Source organism: Quercus lobata, chromosome 1, assembly GCF_001633185.2.
Source record: "Quercus lobata isolate SW786 chromosome 1, ValleyOak3.0 Primary Assembly, whole genome shotgun sequence".
Classification (NCBI taxonomy): domain Eukaryota; kingdom Viridiplantae; phylum Streptophyta; class Magnoliopsida; order Fagales; family Fagaceae; genus Quercus; species Quercus lobata.
Window position 1 is genome coordinate 960,401 of NC_044904.1, and position 15,208 is coordinate 975,608.

Here is a 15,208-nt window from a genome sequence, read left to right on the forward strand (position 1 = left end):
TGGAGGGTTGAGCACGTCAAAAGAAACAACAATGGGACTGCTCGCTTACTTGCTAGGAATGCCTTGCATGTTGATGATTGTGTAATATGGGTGGAGGATACTCTCCCTGTTGTTGAACTCCAAATTCAAAATGATGTAATTACAATGGACTTTGGTCCGTATCAATGAACTCTAGTTATATCTTGAAAAAAAAAAAAAAAAAAGGAGGAGGTTACACTACAGGACCAATCCAGCGTTTGGAAACGCGTACAACACTTTTTTTTTACCTTTTTTTTTATCCTTTTCCGTTAGTTCGAAAGTCCAAAAATCCCCCACAAATTTCGCTTGCTACAAAAAGACCAACAAGTCCGAAATCCGCCACGCTGGCAAACCCCCATTGGCCAGTCCATCAAAATCTCACACAGGTATTAGTATTAGCATTATAGATCTCTCTCTTCCTTCTCTTTTGTTTTCACAAAAACAGGAATCGATAAAATCACAGAGAGAGCCAGATAGATAGAAACGCACACAGCAAAGCAAAACACAGCGCCCCGCCCCCAAAACCAAAACCAAAACCAAGAAAAGTTCAAAACCTAAACCCTACTCTCTCTCTTCGAGTCTTTGAATTTGTATGATTGGGGGGGGGGGGATTTTGAAAACCATGGCATCGGAAAGTGCATCGAAACCGAGCTCAGCCACAGCCACAGCCACAGCCTCAGGCTCAGGGGCCGATTCGTACATAGGGAGCTTGATTAGCTTGACTTCAAAGAGTGAGATCAGATACGAAGGCGTTCTCTACAACATCAACACTGATGAGTCCAGTATCGGACTCCGAAACGGTACCGTTTTTATTTTTTTCCCTCTTTTTTTCTTCTCTCTAGGTCTAGCATTAGTGTCACATTCAAAGACTTCGTGCATATATATTTTTAAACTCAAATTTCAACGTATCGATTTGGTTTTGAATTTGTTTCTTGGTTATGTTTGAATTGAGTCCTATACTTTGTTTAATGGAGTGTTCTTGGATTCTTTGACTGTGTTGAAGGAATTTTCCATCAAATTGGTTTTGTAGGAAAAATTTTGTTTGCAAAGTGAATGTTTGCTTAAGAACTGAAAGGATAATTAGTTAAGATTATTGTGAAGTTGAGAGTGTGGGTAGGAATACGGAGAAACAAAGGCGTTTTGCAATCATCGGAAGATTTAATTTTTCGGTTTAGGTAAAAAAATTGTTCCAAATTTTATGATTTTTAGGTTCAAGATGAGATAATCTTTGTATCGCTGTCAAGGTCTCTTATGATCTTGGAAATTCGAGCACTCTTTCATGTGTATTTTGTGCCATTATAATTTATTTATTTAAGATATGTTCGGGTGGATTGTTAATGCTGGTTTATCTTCTTCTTTTTTTTTTTTTTCTTTTTTTCCTTCATATGGCAGTACGATCATTTGGAACTGAAGGTAGAAAAAAGGATGGCCCGCAAGTTCCTCCAGGCGATAAAATTTACGAATATATACTCTTCCGTGGGAGTGATATCAAGGTATCCTAGGCATAAATGCCCTTTATCTGTTCTCAATGTTTGTCTATGATGTTTATTCAACTTGTAGTGCTCAATAATTTCAATAGTCAATCATGCTTTTGGAAGAGATTCAATACACATCGTTTCTAGTGGTTCTTGTGTCAACTCTGCCCTTGAATGTTTCATTTGTTGAGTTCTTTAAAATATGCAGTTTTATCTATGCTTTGGTGTTTACTCTTACTGAGCCCCTTAAAAAGAGTAGTTAGTTTTCCTTTTGGGTGTGCATGGTGAGAATTTAAATTTCAAGTTAGATAATTCTCTAAATAGATCACAGCAGAGTCGAGAATTACCAGATTTACAGAAGATGAGATGACAAACAATGAGAGGCCTAAGCTGTAATGTTTTTATGTTATAATTTATGGGTTTTAGCGTTTGGTTGGCATGACTGTGTTGCATGCTACATGCTGAGATTTTAAATTTCTTTTTTTTAAAAACTGAACAGATATTATCTCAGTACTCAGCTTTGTATTTGGTATATTAGGATGGTTAATATTTATGAAAGTAGAAAGACCCTGAACATCCTATAAGCTTCTTTTTGCAGGATTTACAGGTTAAATCTTCTCCACCTGTGCAGCCTCCACCGCCTATAACCAATGATCCAGCTATTATACAAGTAATTGGAATGAAGGCCATTTGATCACTTTATTAATTAAATCAGGCTATGCCATTCTAATTCTTTCTAATTTTTATGCAGTCTCATTATCCTCGCCCAGTTTCTACAGCTACAAGCTTGCCTCCTGCTGTTAGTGGGACTTTGACAGATCTTAATTCTCATACTGCACAGTTGGGACTTCATGGTGGCGTGCCTTTGTATCAACCAAATCTAGGTTCTTGGGCAGCTACACCACCTCCTCCTAGTGCAAATGGCGGTGGCCTTGCAATGCCAATGTATTGGCAAGGATACTATGGCCCCCCAAATGGGCTCCCTCATTTGCATCAGCAATCTTTGCTTCGTCCACCACCAGGGCTTTCAATCCCTTCTTCGATGCAGCAGCCAATGCAATATCCAAATTTTAACACCTCTCTACTCACTGGGGCTTCAAACTTACCCGAAGTTCCATCTTTGTTTCCTCCTGCTAGCTCTAGTTCCCTGAATTTAAGCTCCAGTTCTTTAACTCCGTTAACTTTGCCATCCACTCTGCCTCCTGTGCCTTCTGCTACATTAGCTTCCGAAACATTAGGAAACTCAGTGCCTAACAAGGCACCACCTATTATTGGCCTTCCATCAGTCACACTTAGTTCTAGTTTGCCATCTCTGACTCCTTTAGCTACATCTAGTCCGGATATAAGTGCTATTGTACCACCAATAATCTCCAACAAGCCTAGTGCAATTTCTGGTCCAACCTTGTCATATCAAACCTTGTCTCAATCTACCTCGTCTATTGTTGGGACATCCAATTCTATTCGTGCAGAAACACCAGCTCCCTCATTGATAACTCCAGGTCAGTTGTTGCAGTCTGTACCTACTGCAGTTTCTTTGTCTCAAACTTCACAAACAGCACATAAGGATGTAGAGGTGGTTCAAGTATCTTCTTCTGCATCATCATCAGAACCAACAGTGCCAGTTTCAGCTGAAGCTCAGCCACCAATACTGCCATTACCTGTACCTTCACGAGTTGTTCATAAGGTGATTGTGTTACATATATCCATGTGTATCCCTTACCCTTGGGCTTGTTCCAAATATCCATAGGCTTGGTAGCTTGGTTTATATTGCGTGGGCTTGGTTTGATTTTGAATTAATTATTTTAAGATTACAGGGGACAGGTTCCACCCTCCCCCCGAAACCTTGGTTGCCAGCTAACAAGCTTTATCTTTTTCATGAGGTTGTTCATAATGTTTGAGAGATTAATGCACTAGTAAGAAAGAGTGAGTTGATTCAATTTAAGGAACGAAACAAGGCAAAGGAAGATCAAATATCACATTAGTAGAAGTAGTTAAAAAGGACATGTCAATTAAGAAAGTAACAAAGACAATGACCTTGTATAGAATAAAATGGAAAAAAGAAAAAAAAAAAAAAAGAATACATGTGGCCAACTCTAACTAATCTATTTAGGATACATGTGGTCAACCTTGACTAAGCTGTCTATTGTGGGTTTGAAGCAAGCCACTAAAGCTTTGTAAATTGTTGCTGTTTTTTCTTGGTTGCTCTGTGGTTTATGGTTGGTTCATGGGAAATTTACTGTTGGTTGTGCAAAGACTCACAATTTGCTATATAAGCTAAACCCATTTAGTCGTTTTTTCCTAATGTGAATTTAATTGAACTTAGTCCTTTCTATACTGCACAATGATGACATATGTTTTTTGTTAAGTCACAACAGTCATAACAAATTTGAACCTATGGTGTTCCGAAATCTGAGTTTGTGTTGATTTCTTGCTTATTATATATTCTATATATCCTTGTATTGATGAGGTTGCTGACATGTATGTCTCTCTTTCTTCCCAGCCCAATGGAACTCCTTTCCAACATCGTCATGGTTACAGGGGACGTGATAGAGGAAGAGGAATGGGGGTAATTTGTTGTTTGCATTTACATTTTAAAATTAAGTTGGGTGTCTGTACGTTGATCAAGCTTACAACCTGAAAATTCGCATTAAGAGTTATAATATTGAATTAGTTGAGTGGACAGTTCTACTTCTTATGGTTCTAGAATTTGGTCCAAATAACAATCTTTTATTGCTCAAATTTGGGAGTGGTGACTTGTTGAATATAATGCTGGAGATGATGTGTTTAGAGAGTAAAGATTTTGGAATTGGCTTTGGACACTGAATGACATTTCAAAATAAATATTTAAAGCTTGAGATATTTTTTGATGTGAGACTTATGTGTTTTGTGTATTAAAATTTTAATCCATCACATAAGATCAATGTACTGTCCCCCCAATCATCTCAATTTACACAATATCACAGTAATTTTTATTGAGTAGTTGCTTTCATTGAATGGGGAGTTTGACATGAAAGCTGAACATTTGCTGTGCAGAGTTCACGTCCAGTAACAAAATTCACTGAAGATTTTGATTTCATTGCCATGAATGAGAAATTTAAGAAGGATGAAGTGTGGGGTCATCTTGGTAAGAGTAGTAAATCTCATTCAAAGGACAAAGAAGGGGATGAAAATTTTAGTGATGAAGATGATACTCAGGATGAAGATGATGGTCAATCATCCAAGTTACAAGAAAAGGTAAGATTTACTGTCTTGTTTCACACTGGTTAAATTGAGTTCTGTTAATAATAACTTGTTTTGCGCTTCTTACTTGATTATAATTTATTTCTTTATGTTTGCAGCCTGTCTATAATAAGGATGATTTCTTTGATTCTCTCTCCTCCAATGCTCTTGACCATGAATCACATAATGGAAGGACTAGATTCTCTGAGCAAATGAAGATTGACACAGAGGTAATGTGTGCTTTGATGTGTCTCTCCAAGTTTTGAGGATTATGTGCAATATGTTCAACTTGCCCAAAATTTCATAAAAAAATGTTTAATATGTTTGCTTGATTGTATGCACAGACGTTTGGTGATTTCGCAAGGTATCGGGGTGGTCGAGGAGGTCGGGGGCGTGGTGGTCGTTCTCGTGGTGGTTACTATGGAAGGGGTTATGGCTACGGTGGGAGGGGCCGGGGGCGGACTATTCCTAGTCGGGCCATATAGATGGCACTTAAGACGTTTGAAATGTTATAGTTGGTAAATATAAAGCCTTTATGCTTACAGCAGCAAACTGGTTTAGGGCTGTGCTTGTTATGGTTGTACGTTTTAGTTTTGATTGTCCTGAAAATAAAGAGTAGGATGTACATTTTGATTTAAATTTGTCTTAATCTGTTTCCTGCATTCAGCAGTCCATTAATGGAGGTAACGAATATTTTTGCTTTCAATTGGAGAAATACTTTTGCCACCTAAGGTCCAGCTCATCCGGCATTAGATGTTCAACGTTTTTACAATCAGTTTTTATCTGGCCACACACTTCGTCACTATTTAATGATGTGTAATTACTTTCACATAAATCTATTATTTTTTCTTTATAATTCAGTCACACATGTTAGGATTTCTGCAAGAGTTGTGTCCATAGAATTTCTCTTTTACAATTGGCAGTTTTTTTTTTTAAATGTGATTGCTTCGGAATAGTGCCCCCCCCCCCCCCCCCCCCCAACACCTTTTCATCAGTGATAGGTCCCTTGTACAATGCTAAGAGGCTTTATGAGTATGGTTTATTAGTATCCACCATTTCATTCCAATTTCTGATGGCTCATAATTGATCACACATTTTATTCATCATTGAAGGCCTCGGTAGAGGATGGTACAATGTCAACAAATTGCATTTTCAGGGTTACTTCTTGGGTTGGGGGCGCTGAGATTTGAGGTCTTTCAAGGAGTTCAGAAAGATGATGAGCTTTTAGTGATTCTTAGAATAAGCAAAATAGGATCAACTACCGGTTTAAATAAGATTGAAAATTTATGCTTTCTTGCGGTGGAAGATAAGACAAGACCAAAGAAGATAAGAACAAAGAATATCGAAGTATTATTTTCTTGGGCTGGGCACTTGTTTTTGAAGAAACAACAAAAAATACCAAAAGAACAATGAGGTGATAACTAGATGTTTAATCCCTTAAAATCCTGCAGCACGAACTAGTGGCAGAACTCGGAATTTCTTATTTGAAACAACAAATTGTGTCACCCAAGTTATTCTACACAGGCAGATGTGGACTAATGTGAGATGATTTATGTGGACTAATGTGAGATGATTTATCACCACATATATATTTGCAGTGTGAAAAGTCCTCACAACGCACACAATTATTGATAGAGCCACAAGCGAAACAAACTACTTGGTTATGGCAACCAGGATTCTTCTAGGAGGAAGAGAAGGCCTTCTTCCATGAAGCAAAGCCATGTTATCAAAGAAGAGAACATCTCCCTTTTCCCACTTGAATTGGATGCTCTCCTCTTCGATGATTTCTTCACATCTCTTGACTACATGTTCCGGTAATTCTGTTCCGTCTGCCATCATGGCCGAGCTGTGTTCCTTTCCATGCATGCCAACTGCAGTGTTAAACCACATCCTCCTACCTTTTCTTCCATCAAACACCTTTGTTAGAGGTCGTGGGCTCAATGTTGCCTGAACTGCACCATTTGGTAGCCACTCCAAGTCCATGCCAGCAGCATTGGCCCTATAATAAAATTTTAACATGTGAGACTTGAATTTCAAGTGCTTTACCATGATAAGATGGTGCTGAATTCAGGAGAAGGATCCTCTGCATTTGCTTAATTTGAAATGGAGAGTGCATTTCATATTAAGAATTTGATAGTTAACAAAAGTCATCTAATTCAAAATCAGTGATCATTCCTTATTTGGTGTAATAGAATTCTAAATGATGTGGCACTGTGCATAGTCTTACGTTCTTGAAAATGAAATTTGAAACATGAAATGAACCCTATTCAATTTGAGCCAAATAGAAAAGATCTTGATCCCCAAAACCATGCAGTCAAAACTTTCCTGCTAGATTACTTATATGTGTATGTAGTCCTTATAACTTGTTCTTAGAGTCACGCATGCCTATTTTATGTGAAACTAGACTCAAGGAAAAAGCTAATGAACATGGGTTCTGAATATTGATTTATGCCAAGAGGCAAGAGCTGTCATATTCTGCAAGAGCATGCATTCCACCTATGTTGAAAACTAGAGATGAGCCGCATGTAACTAATCAATAGGTTTAAGGACAATTTTTTCATAAATGCTAACATGACCTATTGTAATTGGTGTATAATAAAAGTTGTGTCAGTGGTAAAACTGAGTGGAAGTCATGTTACTCCAGTCACAACATGTCATGTTAGTAGTTTTGAAAAATGTTGTCTCCCTTGTATTACTCATAAACCAATATATATAAATATATGAGCACACTAATGGACAACATCATTACAAAACCAGAAAGTGATAGCTTCTTTATGCATGTAGATCATTGTCTGTACCTTCTCTCAGCTTCTGCACAATCCGATGTTCCAAAAGTATCTTCCCAGCCTCTACCTCTCATGGAGGATGCTGTATCATTCTTGCTTAGAGTTGTGAATGTGTACTTTAGCCCCTTCTCCTCTATTTTCTCCACAGCTTCTGGGAACTCCTCTAGCATCCTTTCTGTTACTCGGAAGCTGGGAACAAAGGGTGTCTCTCCACCTTCAGGGGGTGGTATCTCACAGAAAAATATAACTTTTTTTGGACATTCCTTAATCTGGTTGGTTAGACATAATTAATAAAGTTTAGCAAATGGCACATGCTATTATTTGTCCAACTCTTTCAAATTATCATCAAAATTATACATTTGCAATCTCCAATTAGATGTGTAAGAGACATAATTAAGATGAAATAAAATGTTAAGTTTCCTCCATATTTACTCTCTAATCAATTCAGTGCATAGTCTGCTTCATCATCAAAATACATCATCACTGCTTGACTCGTTAAATTTATATATTGCACATCGGCTATGATTTAATATGAAATGCTAGTTTCCTAGGAGTTAAAAATAGTGATTGATGCATCAAAATAAATAAATAAAAGAAGTGGTTGGTGCTGACTGCTGAGGTATACTCTTGGACCCAGCTTATATTGACCAAAAATATAACAATAATTTCTTATGAACTCAATATGATGATGACTTTCTCCTTCATGGCAAACTAATTAACCACATCAACTGTGTCCTTAAAAGTGCTTTGATGTCTCATTATTAGCTGGGGCTCATGTGTAATGGCTAGAAATGACACTTTAGACCTTGTAGTTTTGCTTAACAAAGTAAATTTTAACTTGAAATTTAAGGGTACGTTTGGTACACTGAATGTAGATTACATTAGAAATAGTAATCTTTATTACTGAGAATAGAAGACATTGTAATGGAATAACTATTACTATTTATAAGTTTGGTTGTTACATATGGAAAGCTTGTAAAAGATGATGTATAAGAAAACTTTATATTTTTGGAAATATATTAATTTTAAAACCTATTATATATACTAAGGAATAACTATTACATCCATTTTAAAGAGGAATAGCTATTCTTCAATTTAAAGAATAGTCATTCCAATGTAATAAATAATCTATGTAATAAAGATGCAACCAAATAACCAAATTGTTATTACACATGAATAACTATTCCATTACAGGAGCTATTACAGCATACCAAACGTACCCTAATTGTGGGTTTCCAAACTTCTAGTTAGTTTAACTAACAAAGTTTTTTGGTCATTGAATAAAAGACTTTGGATTGAATCCGATCTACACAAAAAGGAAAATTATTGGTATGTTAGCTTAATAATATAAAACATTCATCATGGAGGGATGTCATAGGTTCAAACTATCATATTCAATCAAAGAAAAAAGTTGGGATTTGGCTAGGTAGAGAAGGTATATTCTATAGCTATTAAGAGGCAGAAATGAATCACTTTTAACCAAAACTCCCTTTCTTAGACTGTCATATATATGCGTGTGTGTGTGAGACTTACCAAAACCATTTCATGGTGGTAGTAAATGAACTCAGAGAGTGGTCCCTCGTTGGCTGTCAAAACTCGTTTGTAAACATGTGTTCGAGGTGCTGGCCCCACATAATGAATTTCTTCCCAGCCAAAGATTTCTAAGATTTCATTGAAATCCTCAGCTTTCTCAACGTTGTAACCCCTAAGGAGGACAGCACTGTTGTTGATGATCATTTGCTCGAACCAGTCCTTGTTTTCCTTGAGAGCAAAGAGAAGGGATTCCAAGTCAACCTTGTTGGGCTCTGGAGGTTGTAAAACTAGTGGCATGATTTCACCATCCACTACTTTTTGGCCTTGACATTTTCCTTCCTTGAAGGCCTTGCTAGAGAATTCCATTCCTCTCTAAATGTTTGTCACTTTCTTAGGAGTTTTTTCACTTCAAGTGGGATTATATTTCACACTCCTAGTTTGCTTATATATAGTGGTGAAGTAATGGTTATTATCATGGTTGTCAAATCGTGAATCGTATCGTAAATCAATTTTTGATTTTTTTATATCGTGTATCGTATCAAATAATTCAAATCGTGTATCGTAAGATACATAAACACCTAATAAAATTATAAAATAATTATAGATATACATATATAAAAGGTATATTCATTATAAATTCAAAATACATGATATATGAATTAAAATAATAAAATATTTCATCATCTGGGCTAATCAATTCCATTTAAAGTCAATGTTATCATCATTAGCATCTTGCAAAATAATTTTTTCATAAACATTTTCTTTATTATTATCAACATTTACTCTCTTTTTTTTTTGTTTTTTTTATTCTAATAATTTTTTCTTTATATTTTTTCTTGGCATTCTCGCTTTTTAGACTCAAAATAATAATAACAAAATAAATAAATAATTATATTTTCATTTAATACATTATTAATAGCATAGAAAATAAATTTGCACATATGAAAGTGAGTGTTATGAGTATAGTCTAAATTTTGTAGGAGAAAGAGAAGGGAGGAAAAAAAACTCATGGACTTACTATTTCATTAGACTCAATTAAGTTTCCTAATAATTTTGTGTTAACAAAGTCTATAAACTTATTTAAATAAAATCAAATCACAAATTTTAACAAAAAAACCCATTTTAAACCCACATGTCTATGTATCGTACGATACATATGATTCATCGATACGATATGATTCATACGATACGCATTTATGTATTGGACGATTTATAAGCACTTACGATAGGAAACTTTTTATATACGATACAATACATATCGTACGATATGAATCGCGAATCGTACGATACTGACAACTATGGTTATTATTGTTTAGGGAGCTGTTTACAAAGCTTGGAATCAACATAGGTTTGGTTTCTTCATCGGCTTGTTTAATGGAGATTCTTTATATATGTCTTTTTGTGAAGGGTTGGAATTTTGTTTGGTTTTGGTGAACACTTGGCTTATGCAGCCTCCTACATACAAAAGGTAGTGGCCTTTTTTTTTTTTTTTTTTGGTCACAATTCATTTGGCATTGTTTACTTAATTCATATGTGATAGCCCCAAATAACCACCAAATTATCGTACGTAAACATTTGAAATTTATTTTTGTGAAGAAGTTAAATAATTAAACTTGGTTTGACATAAGTTGATGTTGAAGCTAGACGGTTACTAATTACCAAATCTTTTATATATTTATTGTAGCAATTAGTTGGAAACTTCTAGTTATGGATTTATAAAGTTCATTCTAAAGATTTTTATTGGATACATCAATAGTTGGGGGAGGGGGAATTTTAATCCTAGATATTTTGAAAATACCAAAAATTGCCAACTAGTTAAGATACAAAGCTCTTGACCATTCATTATGAAGGTTTTAGAGTTCATCTAGTCGCAGACCCACGTAATGCGTGGGAATAGATCATTATTTTATAATTATGGTATTAAATATAATTTATTTTCTAAATTTTTTTGAAGATAATTTTGTTCTTCCTAAAAATTAAAAAATTTCTAAAATTATTTCATCTTTCTAACTCTACCAATATATCATTTTATTATTTTGGGTTGCGTTTGATTGATATTATTCCTTTATAAGGTGGTCCATATTATTCAAAATTATGTTATATTGCACTATGTTTTTCTAATTTTTTTCTTGTGCAATTAAACTTTTTAAGTTTTGAATAAATCATTCAAATTCCTCATTCTCTTAAAGAAGATTACTATGATAATAAAAAATCATAACAAAATTGCACTTAATGTTACTCAAATAATTGATAGACACATTCAAATGCATAGCCAAGACTTTTTGTTTTTTTTTTTATTATTATATAATTTCAAATTCTTACTTACAAAATAACTAAGTAACTAAAAAAAAAGTCAAACCAAAACTATAATAGGGAGAGAGATTACTTGTGATGGAAAACTCAAAAATATAATACTAAAACATATTAACCCAAAATAAAGTTTTAAAAAATACAATGATTCGTCAACCTAAAGTAGAGTTGCAACAAAGAATAAAAAAGAGAGAGAGAGAGAGAGAGAGAGAGTTATAAAAAAATAAGATAAGAATAAAAAGAGTAAAAATATAAGATATAGTAATAAACATCAAATTATTCAAGTCATGATATATAATATAATAATGATGATATATTCTTATATACTATCTTTATAATGTAATAAGATGACATCTATTAAATCAAAGAAAAAAAAATACAATCATTAAAATAAAAAACTAAATCACATCAATCTAAAGTAAAATTCTAAAAAATATAAAAATTCATCAACTTAAAGTAAGTTTTGAAAATAGCTTACGTTGAAAATATGAGATTGAAACAATTCAATAACCTACAATGAAACGTTAATTATTCAATAACTGAAAATATACTTGCATTTTTTTTTATAGTGTAATATGAGGCTAGCCATACCACATCAACCACATTATAGGATGTAAAAAATTAAAAATATATATAAAAAAGAAGGAAAATAATTATGAAACTTTTCAATTCGCAATTATGTAATTATACTTTGGAAAGGAACTCATAATCTCAACCAAAGGAAAAAAAAATGAAAACTTAGAAACTCATATGGTCTAGGCATATTTGATAACTCAAAACAATATGCATCTCAAAATTTGGCACGGTCATGTTCAATTTAGACCAAGTATATAGGTTCATTATTTCAATTCAATACATAACAATGATAACATAAACAACAATTGTAATTGAAAATTAACAGTGGTATACTTAGGCTTCCCAAGCATTAGTGGTATACTTATTCCTTACTCCTGTATCAACATCAGATTAGCTGAAATCACAAACATGAATTTTATGATATGTGGCTTCATGCAGATGAGTTACAAACAAATATTAATGATAAATACAAAAAAAAAAAAAAACCTTTTGATACATTGAAACCATGATCACAAAGGATTGGGAGTGGACCATGATTTCTCTAGCACAACAAATCCATAGGAGTCACATAATAGGAAATCAAGACCACCAAAAAAATGAACAAAAAATTGAAAGAAAAAGAGAGAAATAACATTTTGTGTGTGAGAAAACTATGCACTGAATGTGAGAGAGAATTTGAAATTTATAATAAGAAGATGAAAATAAGAAGAGCCAAAAATAAATGAAGATAAAGGGATAGAGGAAGAGAGATATTAAGGTAGCTAGTAGTGGGAAGATGAAGGGTGAAAAGGAGGGGAAAATGTTTGAGAATGTGTAATAATAAGTTAAGAAAATTAATAAAAAGAAAAAGAGTTAAAAGGGAGAGAGAGAGAGAGAGAGAGAGAGAGAGAGAGAGGTAAGTGGATGATGTGGCTATTGATGTGTCTCAACAAAAGTTTAGCAACAATAAATATTGCGTTTCAACTTTTAGATATATAAAAATGTAGATGAGTATAGTCAAATAGGTAAATGACAAAAATATGTAATAAAATACTAGATTACAAGATGACTCCCTCTTATTCTGCAAGGCAACTCAAAATGAAGTGGAGGTTGTTTCTGAGATGCTTCAGACCTATGCTAATGCGTCAGGCCAGTGCATGAACTTGGAAAAGTCCTCGGTCTTTTTTAGCAGTAATACTTCAGCCAGTCAGAAGCAAGGCATTCTAAGGATTTTGGGAGTGCAGGAAGTGAACCGATTTGAGTCCTATTTAGGACTGCCTACCTTAGTAAGGAGAACAAAGTATCATACGTTCTCATACTTGAAGGATAGGATATGGAAAAAGTTGTAGGGGTGGAAGGGGAAGATGTTGTCTAAGGCTGGCAAGGAAATTCTGATTAAAGCAGTTGCTCAATCCATTCCTACTTACACTACGAGTGTTTTCCAACTCCCTTTGAAACTTTGTGATGAGTTGGATGCAATGTGTGCTAAGTTTTAGTTGGGACATGTGGGGAATGAAAGGAAAATTCATTGGAAGAGGTGGGAAAAATTGACACTATCAAAGAGGGAGGGAGGAATGGGGTTTAGGGATCTAAGGGCCTTTAATTTAGCAATGCTAGCTAAACAAGGGTGGAGTTTGCTGCATAATAATAATTCTTTGGTGTTCCAATGCCTCAAAGCCAGATATTTTCCAAGAACTTCTCTCTTTGCTGCTAAGGAGTCACCAAATTGCTCTTTTGTTTGGAAGAGTATTGTGGCTGTTTTTCCTATTTTGAAGTCTAGATGTTGTTGGAGAGTCGGGAATGGCCACTCAATTTAGATTCTAGGGGATAAATGGATACCAAATTATTCAACAAATGCACCTCTAAATCTAGTGGAAGATGAAGTTCGTGAGGTGACTGTTACTGAATTAATTGACCAAGACTTGCATGCATGGAGGGCTGATTTTATCATGGATATGTTTGAAAAAGAAGATGTAGAAGCTATTTGTAGAATACAGCTCAGCCGAAGACATGTGGAGGACTGTATGATCTGGATGCACCAAAGGAAGGGGATTTTTACTGTTAAATCCGCTTACAAGGTGGCTAGGGCAATGTTGAGCAAAGGAAGGGTAGTTGAGAGTTCTCAAGGTTGTGATGGAAAGGAGGTTTGTTCTGTAATTTGGAAGCTTAGAATTCCCAACTAAATAGAGGTGTTTGGGTGGAGAGATTGTAATGAAATCTTACCAACAAAATTGAATCTGTCTAAGAGAAAGATTATTGCAGATGCGATGTGCCCAATTTGCTTGAGGTTTCCGGAATCAGTAGTCCATGCGCTTTGGGATTGTGGTGCGGCTAGAGATGTGTGGGTGGGTACCTTAAAAATTCTGCAGAAAGGTGGGTTAGGTATGATGGATATGCTTCAATTAATGGAATACTTACTGGAGCGGGCAGAGTCTCATGATATGGAGTTTGTGCTAGTTCAAGCATGGTTGATTTGGGATCCAAGAAATCGGTTTGTGCATGGGGGTAAGTTTCATGATCCAGGCTGGTTGAATAATCGGGATTTTATTAAAAAATAACTAGAAAACCCAAACTATATTATTTGTTAGGCAACGTTTGAAACTAATTTGGTTTCTAACAATTTGAGTCCAAAGGACTCGATTTTGGGGAGCCGAGATGTCCATGTAGGCCTGGAAATTGAGTTCATTGGACTCGGTTTCTGTACATGGAAATCGAGTCTAATGGACCCGGTTTTCGTTCATGGAAATCGAGCCCAAAGTACTCGGTTTTTGTTCATGGAACTCGAGTCTACTAGACTCGATTTACTCGTCTCATCCCACAACAGCACTTGACGTTCCTCCTTTGGCTTGTGAGGATCAGGGGAGTGAGTGTTCGTGAGGGGGAGAGAGTTGCCTGGGCATGGGATTCATGTTTGGTGAAGAGAGTCCCCCATTAGTGAGAGTGATAGTTGGTGTTGTGGAGTTTTGGTTTGATGAGGGGCCATGCTTGTGATTCGGTATGCTCTGTTTTGTGGAGAGTAAAACAGAGCATGTGAGTGTTGTGGACTCTCTTCCTTGGTGATTTCATGCATGCTGTCCAAACTAGTAGTATTGTATTCTATAATCTAAGGCTAAACTAAAGCTCTACTCTCATCTCTATTGATATTGCCATGGATTTGATGTTATGCTCATGGAAACGCACACAGAGGAGGATCAAAGAGTTACCTGCGGATCTGTTACTATGTTCTTTTCCTAGCAAACAAAGGTCCATTCTGTCACAAAAACGCAGAAAAAACTATGAACGATTTTCATGACTGAGGTATTGGTGGAAATC

At 35.2% G+C, this 15,208-nt stretch overlaps 2 protein-coding genes across 2 annotated transcripts; one reads left to right on the plus strand and one right to left on the minus strand.

Annotated features, from left to right (window-relative positions):
• The first annotated feature begins 433 nt into the window (after positions 1-433).
• LOC115971035 (protein decapping 5) lies at positions 434-5,443 on the plus strand. Its single transcript, XM_031090732.1, has 8 exons — positions 434-818; positions 1,411-1,511; positions 2,092-2,163; positions 2,245-3,177; positions 3,994-4,059; positions 4,527-4,727; positions 4,832-4,942; positions 5,057-5,443. Exons 1-8 carry the CDS (start codon positions 611-613, stop codon positions 5,195-5,197), a joined length of 1,833 nt encoding a protein of 610 aa, XP_030946592.1. The 5' UTR covers positions 434-610; the 3' UTR covers positions 5,198-5,443.
• A 913-nt stretch (positions 5,444-6,356) lies between these two features.
• LOC115962630 (clavaminate synthase-like protein At3g21360) lies at positions 6,357-9,397 on the minus strand. Its single transcript, XM_031081548.1, has 3 exons — positions 9,032-9,397; positions 7,511-7,767; positions 6,357-6,711 (listed from the first exon to the last, which is right to left on the minus strand). The coding sequence occupies exons 1-3, from the start codon at positions 9,395-9,397 to the stop codon at positions 6,366-6,368; spliced, it is 969 nt and encodes a 322-aa protein (XP_030937408.1). The 3' UTR covers positions 6,357-6,365.
• Between the last annotated feature and the right edge of the window lie 5,811 nt (positions 9,398-15,208).

Excerpts from the sequence above, each read along its gene's own strand:
- LOC115971035 (XM_031090732.1), top strand. The coding sequence starts at position 611 with ATGATTGGGGGGGGGGGGATTTTGAAAACCATGGCATCGGAAAGTGCA. Across the intron at positions 4,060-4,526 it reads ATAGAGGAAGAGGAATGGGG|AGTTCACGTCCAGTAACAAA; the intron begins GTAATTTGTTGT and ends TTTGCTGTGCAG. Across the intron at positions 4,943-5,056 it reads AAATGAAGATTGACACAGAG|ACGTTTGGTGATTTCGCAAG; the intron begins GTAATGTGTGCT and ends TTGTATGCACAG.
- LOC115962630 (XM_031081548.1), bottom strand. The coding sequence starts at position 9,397 with ATGGAATTCTCTAGCAAGGCCTTCAAGGAAGGAAAATGTCAAGGCCAA. Across the intron at positions 7,768-9,031 it reads ACCACCATGAAATGGTTTTG|ATTAAGGAATGTCCAAAAAA; the intron begins GTAAGTCTCACA and ends CTAACCAACCAG. Across the intron at positions 6,712-7,510 it reads TGTGCAGAAGCTGAGAGAAG|GGCCAATGCTGCTGGCATGG; the intron begins GTACAGACAATG and ends ATTTTATTATAG.